At 36.8% G+C, this 17,550-nt stretch overlaps 1 protein-coding gene across 4 annotated transcripts in view; it reads right to left on the minus strand.

Annotated features, from left to right (window-relative positions):
- The window catches only part of whrna (whirlin a), a 189,986-nt gene extending 176,656 nt beyond the window's left edge, over positions 1-13,330 (minus strand). For all 4 annotated transcript variants that reach the window (XM_087300944.1, XM_087300942.1, XM_087300943.1 and 1 more), the window contains exons 1-2: positions 12,845-13,330; positions 11,258-12,166 (exon numbers count right to left, since the gene is read on the minus strand). In XM_087300944.1, the coding sequence (XP_087157070.1) occupies positions 11,258-11,983 (726 nt within the window). In that variant the 5' untranslated portion in view covers positions 11,984-12,166; positions 12,845-13,330. The remainder of the gene's footprint in view (positions 1-11,257; positions 12,167-12,844) is intronic.
- Between the last annotated feature and the right edge of the window lie 4,220 nt (positions 13,331-17,550).

Genomic DNA, 17,550 nt, shown 5'->3' on the forward strand with positions numbered 1-17,550 from the left:
TAGCATACAGATGTATGCATTTAATTTAGTAAATAAAACAATATTTATTTATAATATACCAGACTGCAAGTAAACACATTTATGTTTACATGTAGATGCAGATGCTTTTCCAAAGCAACTTAAAACCAAAGCAACAACTTAATTCTAGGTTACAGACATATTTATTTAAATATGTAAACAAACCAATATTATGGAATGGACGGAAGGAATTGTTGATGGGATTGGATGGAAGGATTTGATCATTTCATCTTTAAAAAGTCATACAGGTAGCTTTTGAATTAAATATGATAGTGATCATACATCCATTTGTCTAGTTTGGAAATCAATAATTTTTTGTTTGTTTGTCTGATTCTCAACACTCTTCTGTTCTGTATCCAGACTGTCTTTGGATCCTAAAAATCCTTTCGCCAAGAACAGCTGATTATTTCAGTCTATATTATACAAGGATTGTGTAACCAGACTAAAGCTCAAACTCATTTCCTGGTGCGGTTTTGCAGAGGATTTTATGCTGTATGTTTCTCACCGTGTTTGTCTGAAAATAAATACATAAATTCTTCTCTGCAACAAGGAAGAGAACACATCAAATCAGAGAGAGAGAGATGAAAGAAAGAAAGAAAGAAAGAAAGAAAGAAAGAAAAAGAAAGAAAGAAAGAAAAAGAAAGAAAGAAAGAAAGAAAGAAAGAAAGAAAGAAAGAAAGAAAGGATGCGAGTAAGAGATTCATTCATCTAAAAACTGCTTTGTGTAGTAATTTTAATGGATAGTTCACTTAAAAATGTTAATTTCCTCATCAATTACTCATGCTCAAGCTTTTCAAACTTTTAATAAAATTATTATTTTTTCCTGCTGAACACGAAACGCAATATTCTGAAGAACGCGGAGGAAAAAAACATCCATTAGCTAGGTTTCCATCCACACATTTTTATGCACATTTTGCATATGCTCATAAAAACACGGTTGATGGAAATGCCATGATGCACATAAATTTTGAGAATGTGCATAAAAACGTATACGCATAACTGACTAGGATAAACGTTTATTCCATAAAAAAAAAAGATGCGCATGATCTGTGGTGGAAACACTTTTTCAAAAAAATATCAGTATGTGCATTAAAGAAGGTGATGTGATTTTGTTAAAGAGATCATGTGATGATGAAAATGTGTAAATGGACAAAACAGCAGGCTGAGCACACTGCAAAACATCTCAAATGTTGCTTTGATCATTCCAAAACGCCTTACCGTTTAAATATAAGTGTTATTATATTATTAATGACCTCCAGAATCAAGAGCGTCTGTGCTCCGCATCTGACACCTTCAATGGCCACCGCACGTTCACTGCGTGTCGGGACGGCCTTCTGAGGCACAAGTCATTTATTAGATGAAGAAAAGATTGATGCAGCTTCTCCTATCGCAGTAAATTCAGTTTTTACTGTTGGTATTTGGCGCCAGTTAATCAGGAAGTGATGATTTTGTTCGCTTTGACTCGTTGAATGGGAACGCTGCTTTATTCACACATCTTTAATGCAATAATCCAGTTTTGCGCATAAAGTTCATTTACATTTTTGGATGGAAACATAGCTATTGACATCTACAGTACGAAGGAATATATATTTTTCCCAGTATTCCTCCTTTGTGTTTAAGATAACAAAAAGAAAGGCATAAGAAGTAATTTGGGAAGAGAATGATGTAGTGATGAGCGTTTTTAAATTTTTTTAGTCTACTTTTGCAATTTGACACACTCAAACCACTACAGATATGTTCTAACTAAGATGCCCATGTCATACAGTACAGACACATTTCTTAATAAATAACCTACTCTAAATTAAAAGCATTGACGTATGCTAAATATTGTTGCTTTCACAAGCTTTGGAGATGTAACATAAACTCTACTTATAAATAATAGGTCCCCTATAGCTTTCGTCATAAGCCACAGCTGCGTTCAAAAGGGCATAAATTGTTACTGTACGAAGGGAGCGCAATTATCAATATGAGGATGGCTAAACAGTAAAAATACTTTGAAAGCAAATTAAACCTAAGAGAGATGATTTTAATGTTTTTTTTTTAACATTCCAAGTTTAAATGTTGGAACAAAGAAATAGGGCATATGGGGGGATAACTGGGAATAAAACACAACCAGGGACTGTGCTTCTTACTACAGAACTAGAGGTGTAATTGAAAATGTGCAAGTTTAAGACGCAGTTTATGAATGTTTGTTGGAACGATGGAATTAGGAAATACCAAACCAACAAACTATGTTTGTAATGATGGAACTTGCGACCTTAGATGGCTAATGAATTTTGGAAACGCACCACAGGTTTGGAAATGGAAAAAGAGGATGAGTAAAGATGACAGAATTTACAGTTTTGTGTGAACTATACTTTTAAAAAGCCTAAAATGTCAAAAAAAACTTAGGATGTCTAGATCATATTATTGAGAGATGTACTGTACATTCATAAATACTGAAACTCTGCAAGTTCCAACTTTCATCACTCTTTAAAAATAATGTCAAGTCTATAAAGTCAAATACACGTACTGATAAAATACAACCAGGGATTATATCTACAGCCTTTGTCATAGCAAATCCAGAGCCTTAAAACCATGATGCGATAGGTGTATGAATTATTAGAGTCATTTTACAAACACAAAAGCGACAGATCTAAGATCAGTATATCACAAAGATTTCATGCGCTGAAAGAACGGGAGTGGGGGGGGGGTCTTGAAATCACAGAAATGTGGCCCAATGATCCACAGTCAGTGCGCCATATATCAACAGGTCTCCAACAGGGTGTAATGACTGAGCATCAATCCTGGCCTGCCTCAAATTGATGAGGTCTGTCAGAGAAAGGCAGTGTATGTTCTCCATTTTATGGAGAGGCTAAATCATGATGAAGAATACAATGGTCAGTCAGTCACCTGCTCAATCACTATATAATGAACAAGAGATCATTTGAAAAGAGTGTTATCTACTGTATGCCAATTAGCAAGGGCTGAGAGAAGTGATATGCAGCTTTATGATCTGTTTAAATTCCACATGAAACTGAAGTTGCTGCGGATTCAGTATTTTGATTTTAGTATGAGATATTAGCATCTGCAGATTTCCACTGTTAAATATGTTTTTACTTACGTAAATGTGTAAATACACTCACAAGTCATTTTATAAGGTACACCTAACAAACTGCTTGTTACCGCATACTTTTAATCAGCCAATCACAAAAACTTATAGAAAACCACTTGTAACAACAGAGGTATGCAGAAAAGCATCACTGAATGCACAACATGTCCAATCTTGAGGCAGATGGGCTACAGCAGCAGAAGAACACACTGGGTGCCTGTCAGCGAAGAACAGAAAACTGAGTCTACAATTTGCACTGGTTCACCAAAATTAAACAACAGAAGATTGGAAAAATGTTGCCTGGTCTGATGAGTCTCAATTTCTGCTGCGACATTCTGATAGTAGGGTTAAAATTTGGCATCAACAACATGAAAACATGGATTCATCCTGCCTTGTATTGACGGTTCAAGCTGCTGGTGGTGGTGGAATGGTGTGGAGGATGTCCCAGGATCTGCAATGTCATGTTGACATTAATAGAACTTGACCTAATCTAATAGGTTGTAATAGTACAAAAGACTTTCATTTTTTTCATTTTGTATTTAAGCCCTGTGACTATAAGCATACCTGTCAATCCTCCCATTTTTTTCTGGGATTCTCCCATATTTTACAGTTCTTTCTTTTTCTGAAGGGTGGCATTGACCATTAAAGAGCCGGTCCTCCCTATAAGCAACCCATACCGCCGAACCACCAGGGGCCGCCTCTTGCTTTTAAATGAGAGTCTGTTCTGTGCTTTTGTTTTATTTAGGCATGAAAACAATTTGAAATAAAAATAAAAATGGCGCGATTCCCTTCCTTTTCATTACAGATGTCGTCGCCCCTCCTATGCAAAACAGTCATGTAGCGGTGTGTGACTGTCAGCTGACGTGCTCCATAGTGATAAATAGATGCTGTTTCCCAAATGGATTCTGATCACGCAATATGAAGTGGAGCGAAAGTCTGGGTTTTGGGTGCGTGTTTGAACATACATACACATAATAATAATAATAATAATAATAATAATAATAATAATAATAATAACAACAACAAGGGGGTCTCCCTTATTATGGTGGGCATATCCCTTATTTTCACATGCGAATGTTGACAAGTATGTATAAGATTTAAAGCAAATTGGGCGCAAGAAATTCGAAAGTTTGCCACTTTAACAAAGATTAATTGTTGAATATTTTATACAATGATGACTATAAAGTGTTAATTTATATTTAATTAGTGTATTTTCGAACCTCAGTGCTGATAAACTCCACCGAAATCTATGAAGCGCTGTTTACTTAATTTCTTAGTTCTTAATTTATCTTTGTCTTTTTGTTTTCATCTGTGGTTTATTTAATTTGGTGTGTGTTTGTATGTTGTATATTTTATGCAGATGCATTCGCCTTAAATGATTAATACTTTTCAAATAGAGTTGCTCAAGTCATCTTGTGAAATTATATTCAAATTGCAATATATACATTTCAGAGAACCAAAATAATTGCAATGTTAGTTTTTTTTCCAATATGGTGCAGCCCTACTGTGATTCAATAAATAAATCCAACAACACTTTCAGCACTACTGGCAAATTTTTTTTTAGTTGGCACTGCTTTCTATTCACAGTGACTAGCTTCTGGCCACCCACCATTTTTCACCTCTCATTTACATAAAGCTGAGGTTTTTTTAAATGTACTAATGCTCTCACTGCAAGCACAATTCTGTCACAGTTCTGTTGTCGGTATCACAATGCCTTAAACAAACCTGCTGCTCATCCTCCATGAACAATCTCAAAACTCTCAGCACAAGTGGACATGTACAGTTTGAGGCAGCGACTTAGTGATGAATCTTCTCTCCTGGCTCTAAACTGAGATTCGACTGTTAGCTTGTAAACACTTCTGTCTTATTCATCTCTCAGTGTCGGACAAAGGCAAGAGGCAACCTTCTCCAAGTCTGAGCCAGGGGCGGCCTGGCAGACTACACAAGAGTCACAACAACATTAAAATCAAATCGACTCGACTAACAGGTGCTCTTATATGGGGTCCCCCTTGAAGAAAAGAAATGAGGAAAAGCCATTGATCATTTGGGCTGTCAGAGCCAGACTGAAGGCTATGCGGATAAACCAAACAATCATAAGATAGCAAACAGCATACGACAAACATTCAATATAGTCTATAATGATAGTATGGATAGGTCACCCACAACAGTATGGTCATTCAAACTTTATCACTGATTCTGGAGAGATATATAGAGACAAATTCAGCTGGACATACAAACATGAAGCATTTTAGAGGTAGAGAAATAATGATGTCTGTTCAACTGTCAGCCACAACAATGAGTGATCAAAGAAGCTAAAGCCGAAACAGAGCTAGCATGTCACATTTAGTGTCTTTTTGTCAGTGTTTAGAAAACCATACAGTATATCAGGATTTAAAACTGACAAGACATTAAAATGCATTCAGATGTCTTATTGTAAATGCACCACCCTCTTCTGGAAAGCAACTTATTTGCATTTAAAGAGACACACATTTAAAAAAAAATATTATGAATGTTTTATGTCTGCATGATTAATCGAAAAAAGATCACTATCTCGATTAAACCCTACACACAATCTTAATTCTGCTTTTCTACGATTCAGCCAATTATATTTTCAAGTTCAGGAGAGAAGCTGAAGGAGGTCACACAAGTCTTCACATTGTTTTATATACGTTGCTCAGCAATATGGACACCTCCGAATGGTGGTAAAAGTGTCACATACTGTATTTATAAGGTTTACTTTACTCCAAAATGCCCTTTTTATCTTAATGTAATGACGTATTCACAGCCGCATTATCTTGCATAAGCTGACATACTGTTTGTTCAATACAGAGAGGACGCACACACAATGATATCTGCTTTAGTGAACAGTGCCTGCATAGGCTGTGAATAACAGGTAACAAAGTTGTAAATAACATTCAGTTTGTTGCACAGAGCGATCGTTTGTATAATTTGCTTGGATGTTCTTTTTTTTTTCCTCAGAGTGATGGCAGCCATGACATGAGCGCAATCGGCAGTGAAAGTGAAACCAAAAGTGCTCACATCATTTATATGACCATATCGCATTTTAGAGTTATGATTATGTCATGCAACTCTATAACCACTTTAGCCTATATAACGTTGAATATAATGGGCATTAGGGAATCTAATAATGAAAAATGTTTCATTTTACCAGTGAAATAAGATGGTCTAATAATGCTGTCAATGACAATTGTCAAGAATATGTCTGAAACATAATAATTCATCTTCAGAATTATGAATATTTATTCTGATGTCATCACTTTACTCTGAATTAACAACCAGGACATTTTTAAAGTCTTTTGAAGTCTATACAAAGTTTAGCATTTTAACCAGCAGTAGACCTACACATAGGTGTAATATTATAAGTGTTGTTTTACCATGTGTTTAAGAATAACAATAATAATTGCCTACTCATATTAACCTTTATTTTGCATATACAGAATCGTGAGAACATGGTGAAAAAAAATTGTGATTCTCATTTTAGCCAGAATTGTGCAGCCCTAGCATGTATTTGCTTCAAAACCAAAAAGGCATTCACAAGCATACACTGGAAAATATGTGTCGGGTTCTACACAATACCTTCAAGTAGTCCCAACACAAATCAATTAGGTTAACTTGTTAGTGTTTACAAATTTAAGTGAATTGAACATAAAACAATTAAGTTGTACCACAAAATTTAAAAAAAAAATGTTTCAGTTCATTTTAAATGAGTAGTTTGAACAGGCAGCAAACATCTTTTTTAGCATATAATAATTGATCTGACCTCAGACGCTTTACTATATCTTTCTAAAAGAAACATAACAGGATGCAATTCTGATGCACAACTTATTGTTCCACTATCACTTCTGTGGCTAAATTACTATCTAAACTACAATCACTGTTGTATTCTAGTACTGAGATTAGGGCTGCACAATATATAGTTTCAGCATCGATATCGCAACATGTACATCCACATAAGTCACATCAATGGAGTTTATATGTTGGGATTATAGTTTACCAGGAGCCACAGTTCAGAACACAGAAGACTTTTGGAGTGACTGAAGAGTTTAACCATAAAGCAGTGAAAGTTAACCACTTGCAGGTGTTTTTAAGGCCCGTGACTGTGTAAGCATTAAGGCATGAGAGTTTAAAGTATTCAGGCACTTGAAATTGTTTATACTGTTTGCAACTATTTATTGAATTATTTATACAATAAAGACTATACAATGCTATTTTACAGTTGATTATTCTAATTCTGTACCTGAATTCTGTGGTAAAATATTTCACTCCTATCTTTCCAATAATAATCCAAAGTAAACCCAGAACAATCAGTCTACATTAAACAATTCTTTCCAAATATAGCTATTCAAGCTATCTGGTGAAGTTGTATTTATATCGCAATATAAATTGCTGCGAAATGAAATATTGCAATGTTAAATTTTTCCAATCTCCTGCAACCCTTATTGAGACATACTGTAGTATCTCACAATTTTGCTATCCCTCTGCTATATAAATCTCAATTGACAAACTTCCTCCTTTACCAACGTGGAAGTCTGCTAAAAAGTTGTCTCTCTCATGTAAACCTGATTTTTTTCATCCAAAAACAACCACAACAAGCAATGTTACCATTTGCTTATTTTAAATATCTATACTGAACAGATTAGGGGTGGCAGAATGGCTCAGTGGTTAGCACCGTCACTTCACAGCAAGAAGGTCGCTGGTTCAAGTCTCAGCAGGGCCAATTGGCATTTCTGTGGGGAGTTTGTATGATCTCCCCGTGTTCGTGTGGGTTTCCTCTGGGTGCTCCGGTTTCCCCCACAATCCAAAGACATGCTCTATAGATGAATTGAATGAACTAAATTGGCCATAGTGTATGAGTGTGTGTGTGTTTGTGTGAATGTGAGTGTGTATGGGTGTTTCCTAGTACTGGGTTGTGGCTGGAAGGGCATCCATCCGCTGCATCAAAACATGTGGCGGAATAGTTAGTGGTTTATTCCTCTGTGGCGAAGTCTGAAAAAGAGACTAAGCCCAGGAATGAATGAATGAATGAATGAATGAATGAATGAATGAATGAATGAATGAATGAACGGGTTAGTTGTTGCAGAACATTCTGAAATTTAATTGGTCCGAAATTAACTCCACAAAGTCTATCTGACTGTAATTGTGCCGCATCTCACAGGTCCTTTTCATGCTTTCTTTTTATGTAGTATGCAAAAAGAAAAAGTGAAAAAGACTACAATGGTATATACAAAGTAAAACTATTCTTAAAACTCAAAACTTTTTGCATACTGTTTTACTAATAGAACTAATGTTTTACTTAGTTCTAAAATTCACAGTGTATTCTAGGAGACATGTTTTCAGAAAGAACTAATGATTGTAGCTTAAATGACAATGGCAATACATTTCACACTGACATATATACTGTTTACTTTTTGTTTTTGTTGTTAAAGTAGATTTTTAGAGAGAATCCGGTCACAAATGCAAGATCACTATGAGTTATATTTCGCAACTACCATATTAACTGCATTGTAACATATCAAGTTGTCACAACAATTCCAATAAAAAGCATATTATTTGGGTGTTCATCGACAACAACTTAAAGAAACCCCAAAAATAACATAAAAAGCAAAAGTAGAGCAAAACAGATAACACTCCGAGTTCATTTACACATCATAAAGGTCATCTGAGCCTGGAGGAAATCCTCACTGCAACTAAAATAGATGTTCTTCCTTCTGCTATAAAAAAAAAGATAAGACACCTCAGCCTGCTAGCATATCCTGGGGAGCATTTCAAGGTATATCAAAAGTATACTGCGCTGAAATGATCAAAACCCATCTAGCGCTCTCCATTCTGGCCATTCAGACAGTTGCGTCTTCGGTCAGAATATGTCTGCGTTACATGAGAACAAGAGCACCATGACAAGCGGAAGGTCATGTTCAGCCCAAGGGAGAGGCCCGTCCATTTACTCATGCAGATCAATATGATTAACTGGGAGGAAGCAGCCTCCCCCTTCTGCCAGCTTCTGTTTAAGAAAGGCAGCGTGGCAGGAATTTATACCCCGCTGCTCAACTGTGCCAGTTTTCCCCCGGGCGAAGGAGGGAAACAATGATACAGAAAGGCGGCAAACTGTTCATGTTAATTTTCTCTTGGCACACAACTCGACAGAGATTCTCAAACATGGGGATGTGGAAGAGTCAAACAAGCGGTATTAGTGGAACTGAGCTTCTAGCTATACGCCTATACATTGAAACATGCTCGAAATGTGGCTTATCTTCCATGTCAGGTGCTTCCGTGTTTGGCAATGTTGTTAAAAATATGATCGCTGCAATAATTCAAAGCACACTTGAGGTTACTAAAATCCCTGTGAGAAAGTCTAAGCGTCTTTTTATTTGAAGTAGCCTCTTAATGACCACAAATACACATTAAGTGCATCAAAGCCTTTTCCCTATTATGATGTTCAATGTTCTTGTTGAAACTAATGGCTCCCACTGAGAACTGACCTTTTAGAAAGGATGTCTAGAGGTTTCCGGAAGGTTCCAGCAGTGTGTGTGGCAGGCGGAGATTAGTGGTCTCACTGTAACTACCATCCGGTACAATTCTTGCAGGAAAGTTTTGAACAGAATGCAATTCATAATGCATAACTGGTTTCAGCACCATGGACAGCACACAAACCCTTCATAACAAAACATGGGTGGTTTAAAAGATAGCTATTACTTCCTATCAATCATAATTGCAGTACTATCATAGTTAGAATGTAAAGGGTCAGACAAAGTCAGCTCGTCGTTTGAATGACAAATGCACTAGAGGAACCAGCAAAGAAATGCTTCCACACTGAAATTTTTAACTTGTAACCATGCAGCTAGGAGGAATTGCTGATTCAAAAGTGACAAGCCACATGTGATTTAACTATAGCTAGTCCATACAAAAGAATCAATATCATTAACATTTGCACAGGCCTTCCTAGCTACCACATGTCAATAAAAGTGAGCATTTATCACTCTGGTGCTTCAAGGGACACTTTAAACTGCTTGTCTTGCATTAATAATCAATCAAGGCAAAGAAGTGCACTCTATTCCCTCTAGTCAATAGACTGGCCAGAATCTGGCGAACTAAACATGGTTATGACTTGGGTAAAAGTGCAGAAGTAAAATTTTGCTTCAAAAAGGAAAAGTGCGAACTCTATTTAAATTAAGACCTAAAAGTGACTTTAGTTGATATTTTATAATTGCATTTCAATTTAAATCTAAAGCAGCGTATCAGTGTCCTAAAAGGAACTCTAAAATCAACTATTTTTTTTCAATGAAGTCACACCATTTAGCTTTTAGTATATTGAGGTGGATTTTTGACTGCAATCCTTTCTTTTTATACAAAGTTACTTTTATAACTAAAAAAATTTAACAATTTATTACTCCTAACTTAGAAAATGTTAAGTTTAATATACATATCGGTCATTTTAATAACTGTTTTTACTACTGTAAATAGTAGGACATTATGCTTTATGTATTCAATTAAAAAAGGTATTGGTTGTCCACTAAAATGAACACATATTTAATAGCTTAATGAATATTTAAAGGGGGGTCCAGAGTGCATTTTTAAGGCTTGGTTGTTTTTATAAGATGGAGAGCAATGTGTGCTCATGCTTCCTTCGGAAAAATCACCTTATTTTTTTCATAAATCTTACTTTGATTATATACAGCTACTCAGTTAACATAAAAACGACTGTCATACTTTCTAGTTCCTCCAAAAGGCTCACCCTCAAGAGGCTCAGATTGGTCAGCTAACAACATAATGTGCTGTGATTTGTGGATCGGCTCCAAGTCAGCAGGAAGCGTCTTTGCTATAACATTACAGTGCGTCTGGCCACACTTAGGATGTACGCTCGTAACCTGAAGGGTTTATGGCATTATTAACCCGGATGTATTTTTTTGTAGTCCCCAAACTTCGTTCGCTGTAGGCTTTGCTAAGCTAACTCAATAAAAGCCAAAGCGCATACATTCAGAGATGTTGTTTATGTTCACACAGCTACATTACACATCAACTAAAGTTTAAAATGTGATATTGTAGTGGACCACCTCTTTAATCTCACTTTCCTGGCACATAATATTTACAAAATTGAACTGTATTTTCTTAAAATGCAGAAAATAGGCCTACCTTTACTGCATCCGCGTGCGTGACCCGGTCAAACACTTTGTCGTTAACTTTCATTATTTGGTCTCCCATTCTCAAACCCTCCTTTTCAGCCAGTGATCCAGGTTCCACCAGTGAAACATAGATTCCAACTCCATGCTCTGATCCTCCGCGGATGCTAAATCCCAAACCTTCATTGCTCTTGTGACGCTTGAGGATCACCTGTCGGATCTCTCCAGGGGGCTCCGGTAAGAAATTCCTCCCCAGTAAAGGAATAAGAGTCGCTGTCCCGTCGCTGCTGGTGCTGATGCTGTCAGGAGACCCGCGTAGAGCGACTTGAGACGCCGGGAAATTAGCCCCATGTGTTGGACTCGAGTTAGCACCCTCCTGGGCACCGTCCGGGTCTCCGTTGCGCGCATGGATTTCGGATTTCAAGTATAGCCCCTCGGATGTGTACTGATCAAACAGAAGCTGATCCGAGCGCGGGATGACCAGCCGCAGCATGGGCAGGAGCTGACGCTTGCTCGGGACGTTCAGTATGACTTTAAGCGTCTGGACCAGGTCGTAGACATTGCGCTTGGAGTGGTACACGTTGAGACAGTGGATGAACTGCTCTCTCTCGAGGTCGCTGAGCAGCAGGTTGAGCGCGTTGTGAAGCTTTTTGACGTTGGCGGAAAGGGAACGCGCGCTGGAAGCCACGGAGTTCCCCGAGGAAGAGTTCAGCGACAGGCGCTCCAGGTCTGTGCTCATCCTCGCGCCCTTTGCCTGGATCACAGAGCCAGTACGCGGAAGTGGAGGGGCCCGGCGAGCATTGCAGTACCACCGGGACCGAGTCTACAGGAGTCTGCGGAGCGCCGCATGGCACTGCGATGCCTCGATGCTCGCTGTCATGCTTGATCTCACGCCAAACGGGTCACAGAGGACCTGTAATGCCTAAAGAAAGAAACATGCATTAAATTACGCCAGAAAACAAAAGTAAAAAATAACCACTTTTCAGGCAAATGTTAAGTCAAATTTGTATCATTAAAAAGTAATGTTCATTGCAATGTCAAATATAATCTTAATAGTTTTTTAAAACATTGAAAATGATAGTAAAACGATGAGTGGATATAAACTATGCACATTTAAAATGTAATTATAAAATACTCTTTAATATTTTATTAGGTAATTTAGGCTACCTTTTTAGTTTTCTGTTGTGTCAATTTGAGCACTTTATATTGCGTTTTATGTTGTTTATTTAATTTACTTAACACATTATTTTTTTCATGCCACTGTAATTAATGACTAACATAAGTTGATGATATAATGGGGAAAATCAAGTTAAATCAACATATGGGATCAATTAGTGTAAAGTAATTTTTTTATTTAGTAAAATATATAGTTACAAATCGACTGAATAACACAAGATCAATTGAAATATAGGCACTGTATACTTTAATGGTATGCACGATTATTAATGCAAGCCTGTATATGATATAATCATATAACCGAACTTCATATTTATATAGGTCTATATGGAAATAACAACCTACAGATTACAATAAAAACCAACAGAACCAGAAGTTTAACGTAGGCTAGATAAAAAGTCATATTTTAGACAGAAAAGTGCACCTTCCCAATAACGGCGTCAGAAAGCGGCGCGCTCCGGTGCGTCTCGTGCTCACGAAAAAAGGGTCAAGTGGCCAGCGCGTCTTCTCCAATGTCTCTGCCGTCAACAGTAAATCCCTTATGAGGCACTTCAGGATTTCTGCCCAGAAATCCAAAGCTTTACAACCACCATAATCACACGGACGCGTTCCCGCTGATTAGTTTTTTAAAGTAGAGCACCGGTTACGCATTCAGTAATCCACTCGTCCAGTATTTGTAACATATGACACCCAAACTAAAATGCAAAGTTGCTTCCATCTGGCACGCTCAAATCAGAAAGTTGAAACGGGCTTTAGTCTCTTGGAAAGTGCGCTGGATGTATTCCACAGACAGAAATCAAACAGGTTGTAAAGTTATTCGTCGCGTCGGTGCGTAAAGGAACAAAGTAAAGCACCACGGAGCTCGCGTATGTCGTGTAGCCTTCAGCTGTCGGAGGGGATCGACTGAACTGGCTCTCCAACTCGTCCCTTCACAGGAAATGACGCAGCTCGTGTGGCGCGCGTAAGTTGCTTAGTAACCAACAACACAGGACGGGCGCGCGCAGGACTTGCTCATATCCACCTGCTTATTATTGTAGGAGCAGTGTGGATTTGAATGAATCTTCATAACTGTGGCACTATAAATAAAGAGAAGAAGGTTTCATGGAAAATCTGCCACCGAGCTTACGCAGTTAAGTCACGTGTGACTTGACCGTTTGAGAAAGGACATTAAAAATGAGTAGTCTTGTTAACTTTGGAGAAAGAACATTGGAGATGCATGTGATTAGATAGAATTAAAAATGCCAATATTTAAACTTTTTAAACCTGGAAACAATATCCAAAAGTAAAAACCTGAAAACAAAGATAAATGTACAGTATTTAGGCAAATTTTGTATGTAAATGCATGCCTTTAGCCAGCCTGGTGAAAGGGGTGGTTCTTTTTTGTTGTTACAGTTTTTCACTTTATTTTATATTTAATTATGATGTTTAAATACTCCATGGTCACACTTTGTTTTGATGGTCCGTTTGTTGAATTTAAGCTACATTGCATCTACATGTCAACTAATTCTCATTAGATTATAAGTAGACTATTAGGTTAGGGTTAGTTTAAGTTGAATTGTACTTGTAAAGTTTCTTATAGTCAGTTTAATGTCTGTTATAGGAGCAGTACAACACAATCTCACGGCAATTCGTAACTTTTTAATTAGTGACATTTTAATCACTAAATAAGTTTGTCAGATGGTCATCAAAATCACTATTTTTACATACCAAACATATTTCCTAAAGATTTAGCATTTAAAAACATAAAAAAACAATTTTTAAATTACAAATTCATTACATCTTATATAAATAATAATTAAAAAAGTAGCCTATTGTCATTTATTAAGAAAATAACAAACGACAGCACATTCAACTTTCCTTTTGGCCATTTGAATAAAAACAATTAAAACATAATAATAATAATAATAATAATAATAATAATAATAATAATAATAATAATAATAATAATAATAATAATAGGGCATCACCGTGGCACAGAGGGTAGCACGATTGCCTCACAGCAAGAAGGTCGCTGTTTCGAGCTTCGGCTGGGTCAGTTGGCATTTCTGTGTGGAGTTTGCATGTTCTCTCTGTGTTCCTGTGGGTTTTCTCTGGGTGCTCGCAGTTTCCCCTACAGTCCAAAAACATGCGCTATATAGCTGGCCAGCACATTCAACTTTTCTCAGTCAGATTTTGCTCATTTGAATAAAAAACAATTAAAACATAATAATAATGATGTAAAGCTTTACCTTTTCTAGCATGTCTTGTAAAAATGTACAATTGAAAATGTATAAATAAAACAAAAGCCTAATTAGTATAAAACTTACCTTTAATATAAATAAAGTCAATATTTAGAATAAAAGTTCCTTGTAAAAGGTTTTCTGTATTTAACAACAAGGTCAGTAGTGAAAGATGACTTGACTTACATCACATTCTGTGTGGTCTTAAAGCCTTTAATAAGTTATTTCCACAATTTATGATGCCATAGCTACAAGCGTAATTAAAAAAAATATTTAAAAATTTTATTATTTTTGTCGCTTCATTCAATAATTCATTTACTTTCCGGCTTAGTCCCTTTATTAATCTGGAATCGCCACAGCAAAATGAATCGCCAACTTATCCAGCATATGTTTTACACTGCATATGCCCTTCCAGCTGCAACCCATCACTGGGAAACACCTATACAATCTCATTCACAAAAATACACAACGACTAATTTCACTTACCCAATTCACCTATACCACATGTCTTTGGACTTGTGGAGGAAGCCAAAGCACCCGGAGGAAACCCACGCTTACATGGGGAGAACATGCAAACTCCACACAGAAATGACGCATCCGAGGCTTGAACCAGCGACCTTCTTGCTATGAGGCGATGTGCAACCAACTGTCCCACTGTGATGCCTTATTTATATAAGTTATATAAATATAAATGCTTTTATGCAAATGTTCTTCCTAAAAACAAAAGAATTTGCATTGATTATTAATTTGAAACTGGAATTAATCTATCGATTCAATCAAAAAACCAATCAAATTTTTGGCAAGAAATAAAAAGAAACCCTAAATCTTCAAGCAAATCAAGAAATCAGGCTAATACTCTAAAGTGTATGTCCCTTCACGGTTTTAGATGCATCCCTCAATCATGTTTTACCCCTCTATAAACATTTACAGCTCTGACCATATTAGTACGATTCACATTACGGGAGTACATGATGCAGAGCCTTTAAATCAAACCCCTTTACAGCATTTCAGAACTGATCCCATAAAGCAGAACGCTGAAATCCTGCCACAAATCTGAGTCAGCATTCACACATCCAAAAAAAAAAAAAAAAAGAAAAACGAATGGGTTTTTGCCAGCGCTGTGTGGCACAGGTGTCGATGTTGACGCACATCAATGGAGGACAGCTGGATATTCCCAGAACAGTGTGCTTTAGCCACACCACTTCTAAAGAAACCCGCTAAGCATTTATATTCACATTAAATCATTTGCCAGATGCTTTTATCCAAAGCGACTGACTAATTAAAGCAATAGAAGTAATCATAGTAACAACAACAGAACTAAATATGTAAAATATATGATCATTTCTAGACAGTCCATAATATATATAATGTATATACTACTGTAGTAAAAGGTAAAATAGAAAAAAAAAGAAAAATTGTTGCAGATCAATGTTGTTTTTATATAAAGAAAACACAATAAACAATAAATAAGTATTAATATTCCTTTTTCTAAATAAAAATACAGAACATAATATAAATAAGGAAGTCAGTTTTTATGACAAAATTATTAGCTGTCTTTTTCAAATATTTTTAAAGTGACATTTAATGGAAAAAGAAATTTTCGCAGTATACTCATATGAGATTTTTTCAATCCAGGCTCATTCTGAAAACATGCCTCTATATACATTTCTGGAGAGCACTAAATATGTCCCAGGAGCTATGTTTTTCTGCAGTTTTTGTTTTCGCAAATCCATCAGAGGCCGCTGGGTACGCTTTTTGAGATCTCAAATTCCTTTTGTAAGTGCCAGTCACACCTGCTGCTCATGCGTAAATCCACCAGAGGTTGACTTACTGACTAACTGACTGACCCACTCTCCTCCTTTCCTAAACCTAACCAATGGAGTTATAAAAGCACAGACTGACCTGCCCACCCACTTCCCTAAACCCAACCAACAGTTTTAAAAACAATCCGGAAAAAGAAAAGCCCTTGCCTGATTTTTACCATGTTTTCAGATTTTACTACTTTCCCACTCTGTTATTTATTTACTTTTTTTTTTTTGGTTTCTGTTTCTGTCTTACCTGCTTTCTGGAATTCAAACCCAATCATCGTGGTCAGCCCCTATCTGTGTCTCAGGTCCACCAACGTGAGCTGACGGGACAAACTGGTAACAGCGGAAAAGCCGTCCATATGGAGGTAAGCAGTCACCTGCTAGCGCAAAAAGGAACAGCGTCATACCGCCCCATAGTGTTCGCTCTAAACACGAAATGCAGCCACACGTACTTCTGGCTAGAATAAAAGCAGATTCATTTTTAAAACTGTTTTAATATTATTAGTTTACAATATTACATTATTATTAGCCCCCTTAAGCAGTTATTATATTGATTGTTTACAGAAAAAAAAACATTGTTATACAAAGACTTGCCTAATTAACCTAGCTAATTCCAAGTATCTAGTATCTTGAAAAACAATTAGTAAAATATTATGTATTTTCATCATTGCAATATGCATACCTGTCAACATTGGGATGTGAAAATAAGGGATATGCCCACCATAATAAGGTTATTATGCCCACCATAACAGAGGCTATTTGTCGTTATGGAGTGCGCCAGCTGACAGTCATGCACCATTATATGACTGTTTTGAGGATTGAGGGGTGACGGCACCTGTAATAAAAAGGAATGGAATCCCGCCGTTTTTATTATTATTTTTTTTCAAAGTGTTTTCGTGCCTAAACAAAGCGAAAGCACAAAACAGACTCACATTTAAGAGCAAGGAGCAGCCCCAGGTGATTCGACGGTATGGGTTGCGTATAGGAAGGCTCGGCTCTTTAACGTTTTTTGCCACCCTTCAGAGAAATACTGAAAATACGGGAGAAATACGGGAAAATACCTTTACAAGATGATAGCGGTATAGAACTGTAAAATACGGGAG

Source organism: Danio rerio, chromosome 21 (assembly GCF_052040795.2).
Source record: "Danio rerio strain M-AB ecotype USA chromosome 21, GRCz13ab, whole genome shotgun sequence".
Lineage (NCBI taxonomy): Eukaryota > Metazoa > Chordata > Actinopteri > Cypriniformes > Danionidae > Danio > Danio rerio.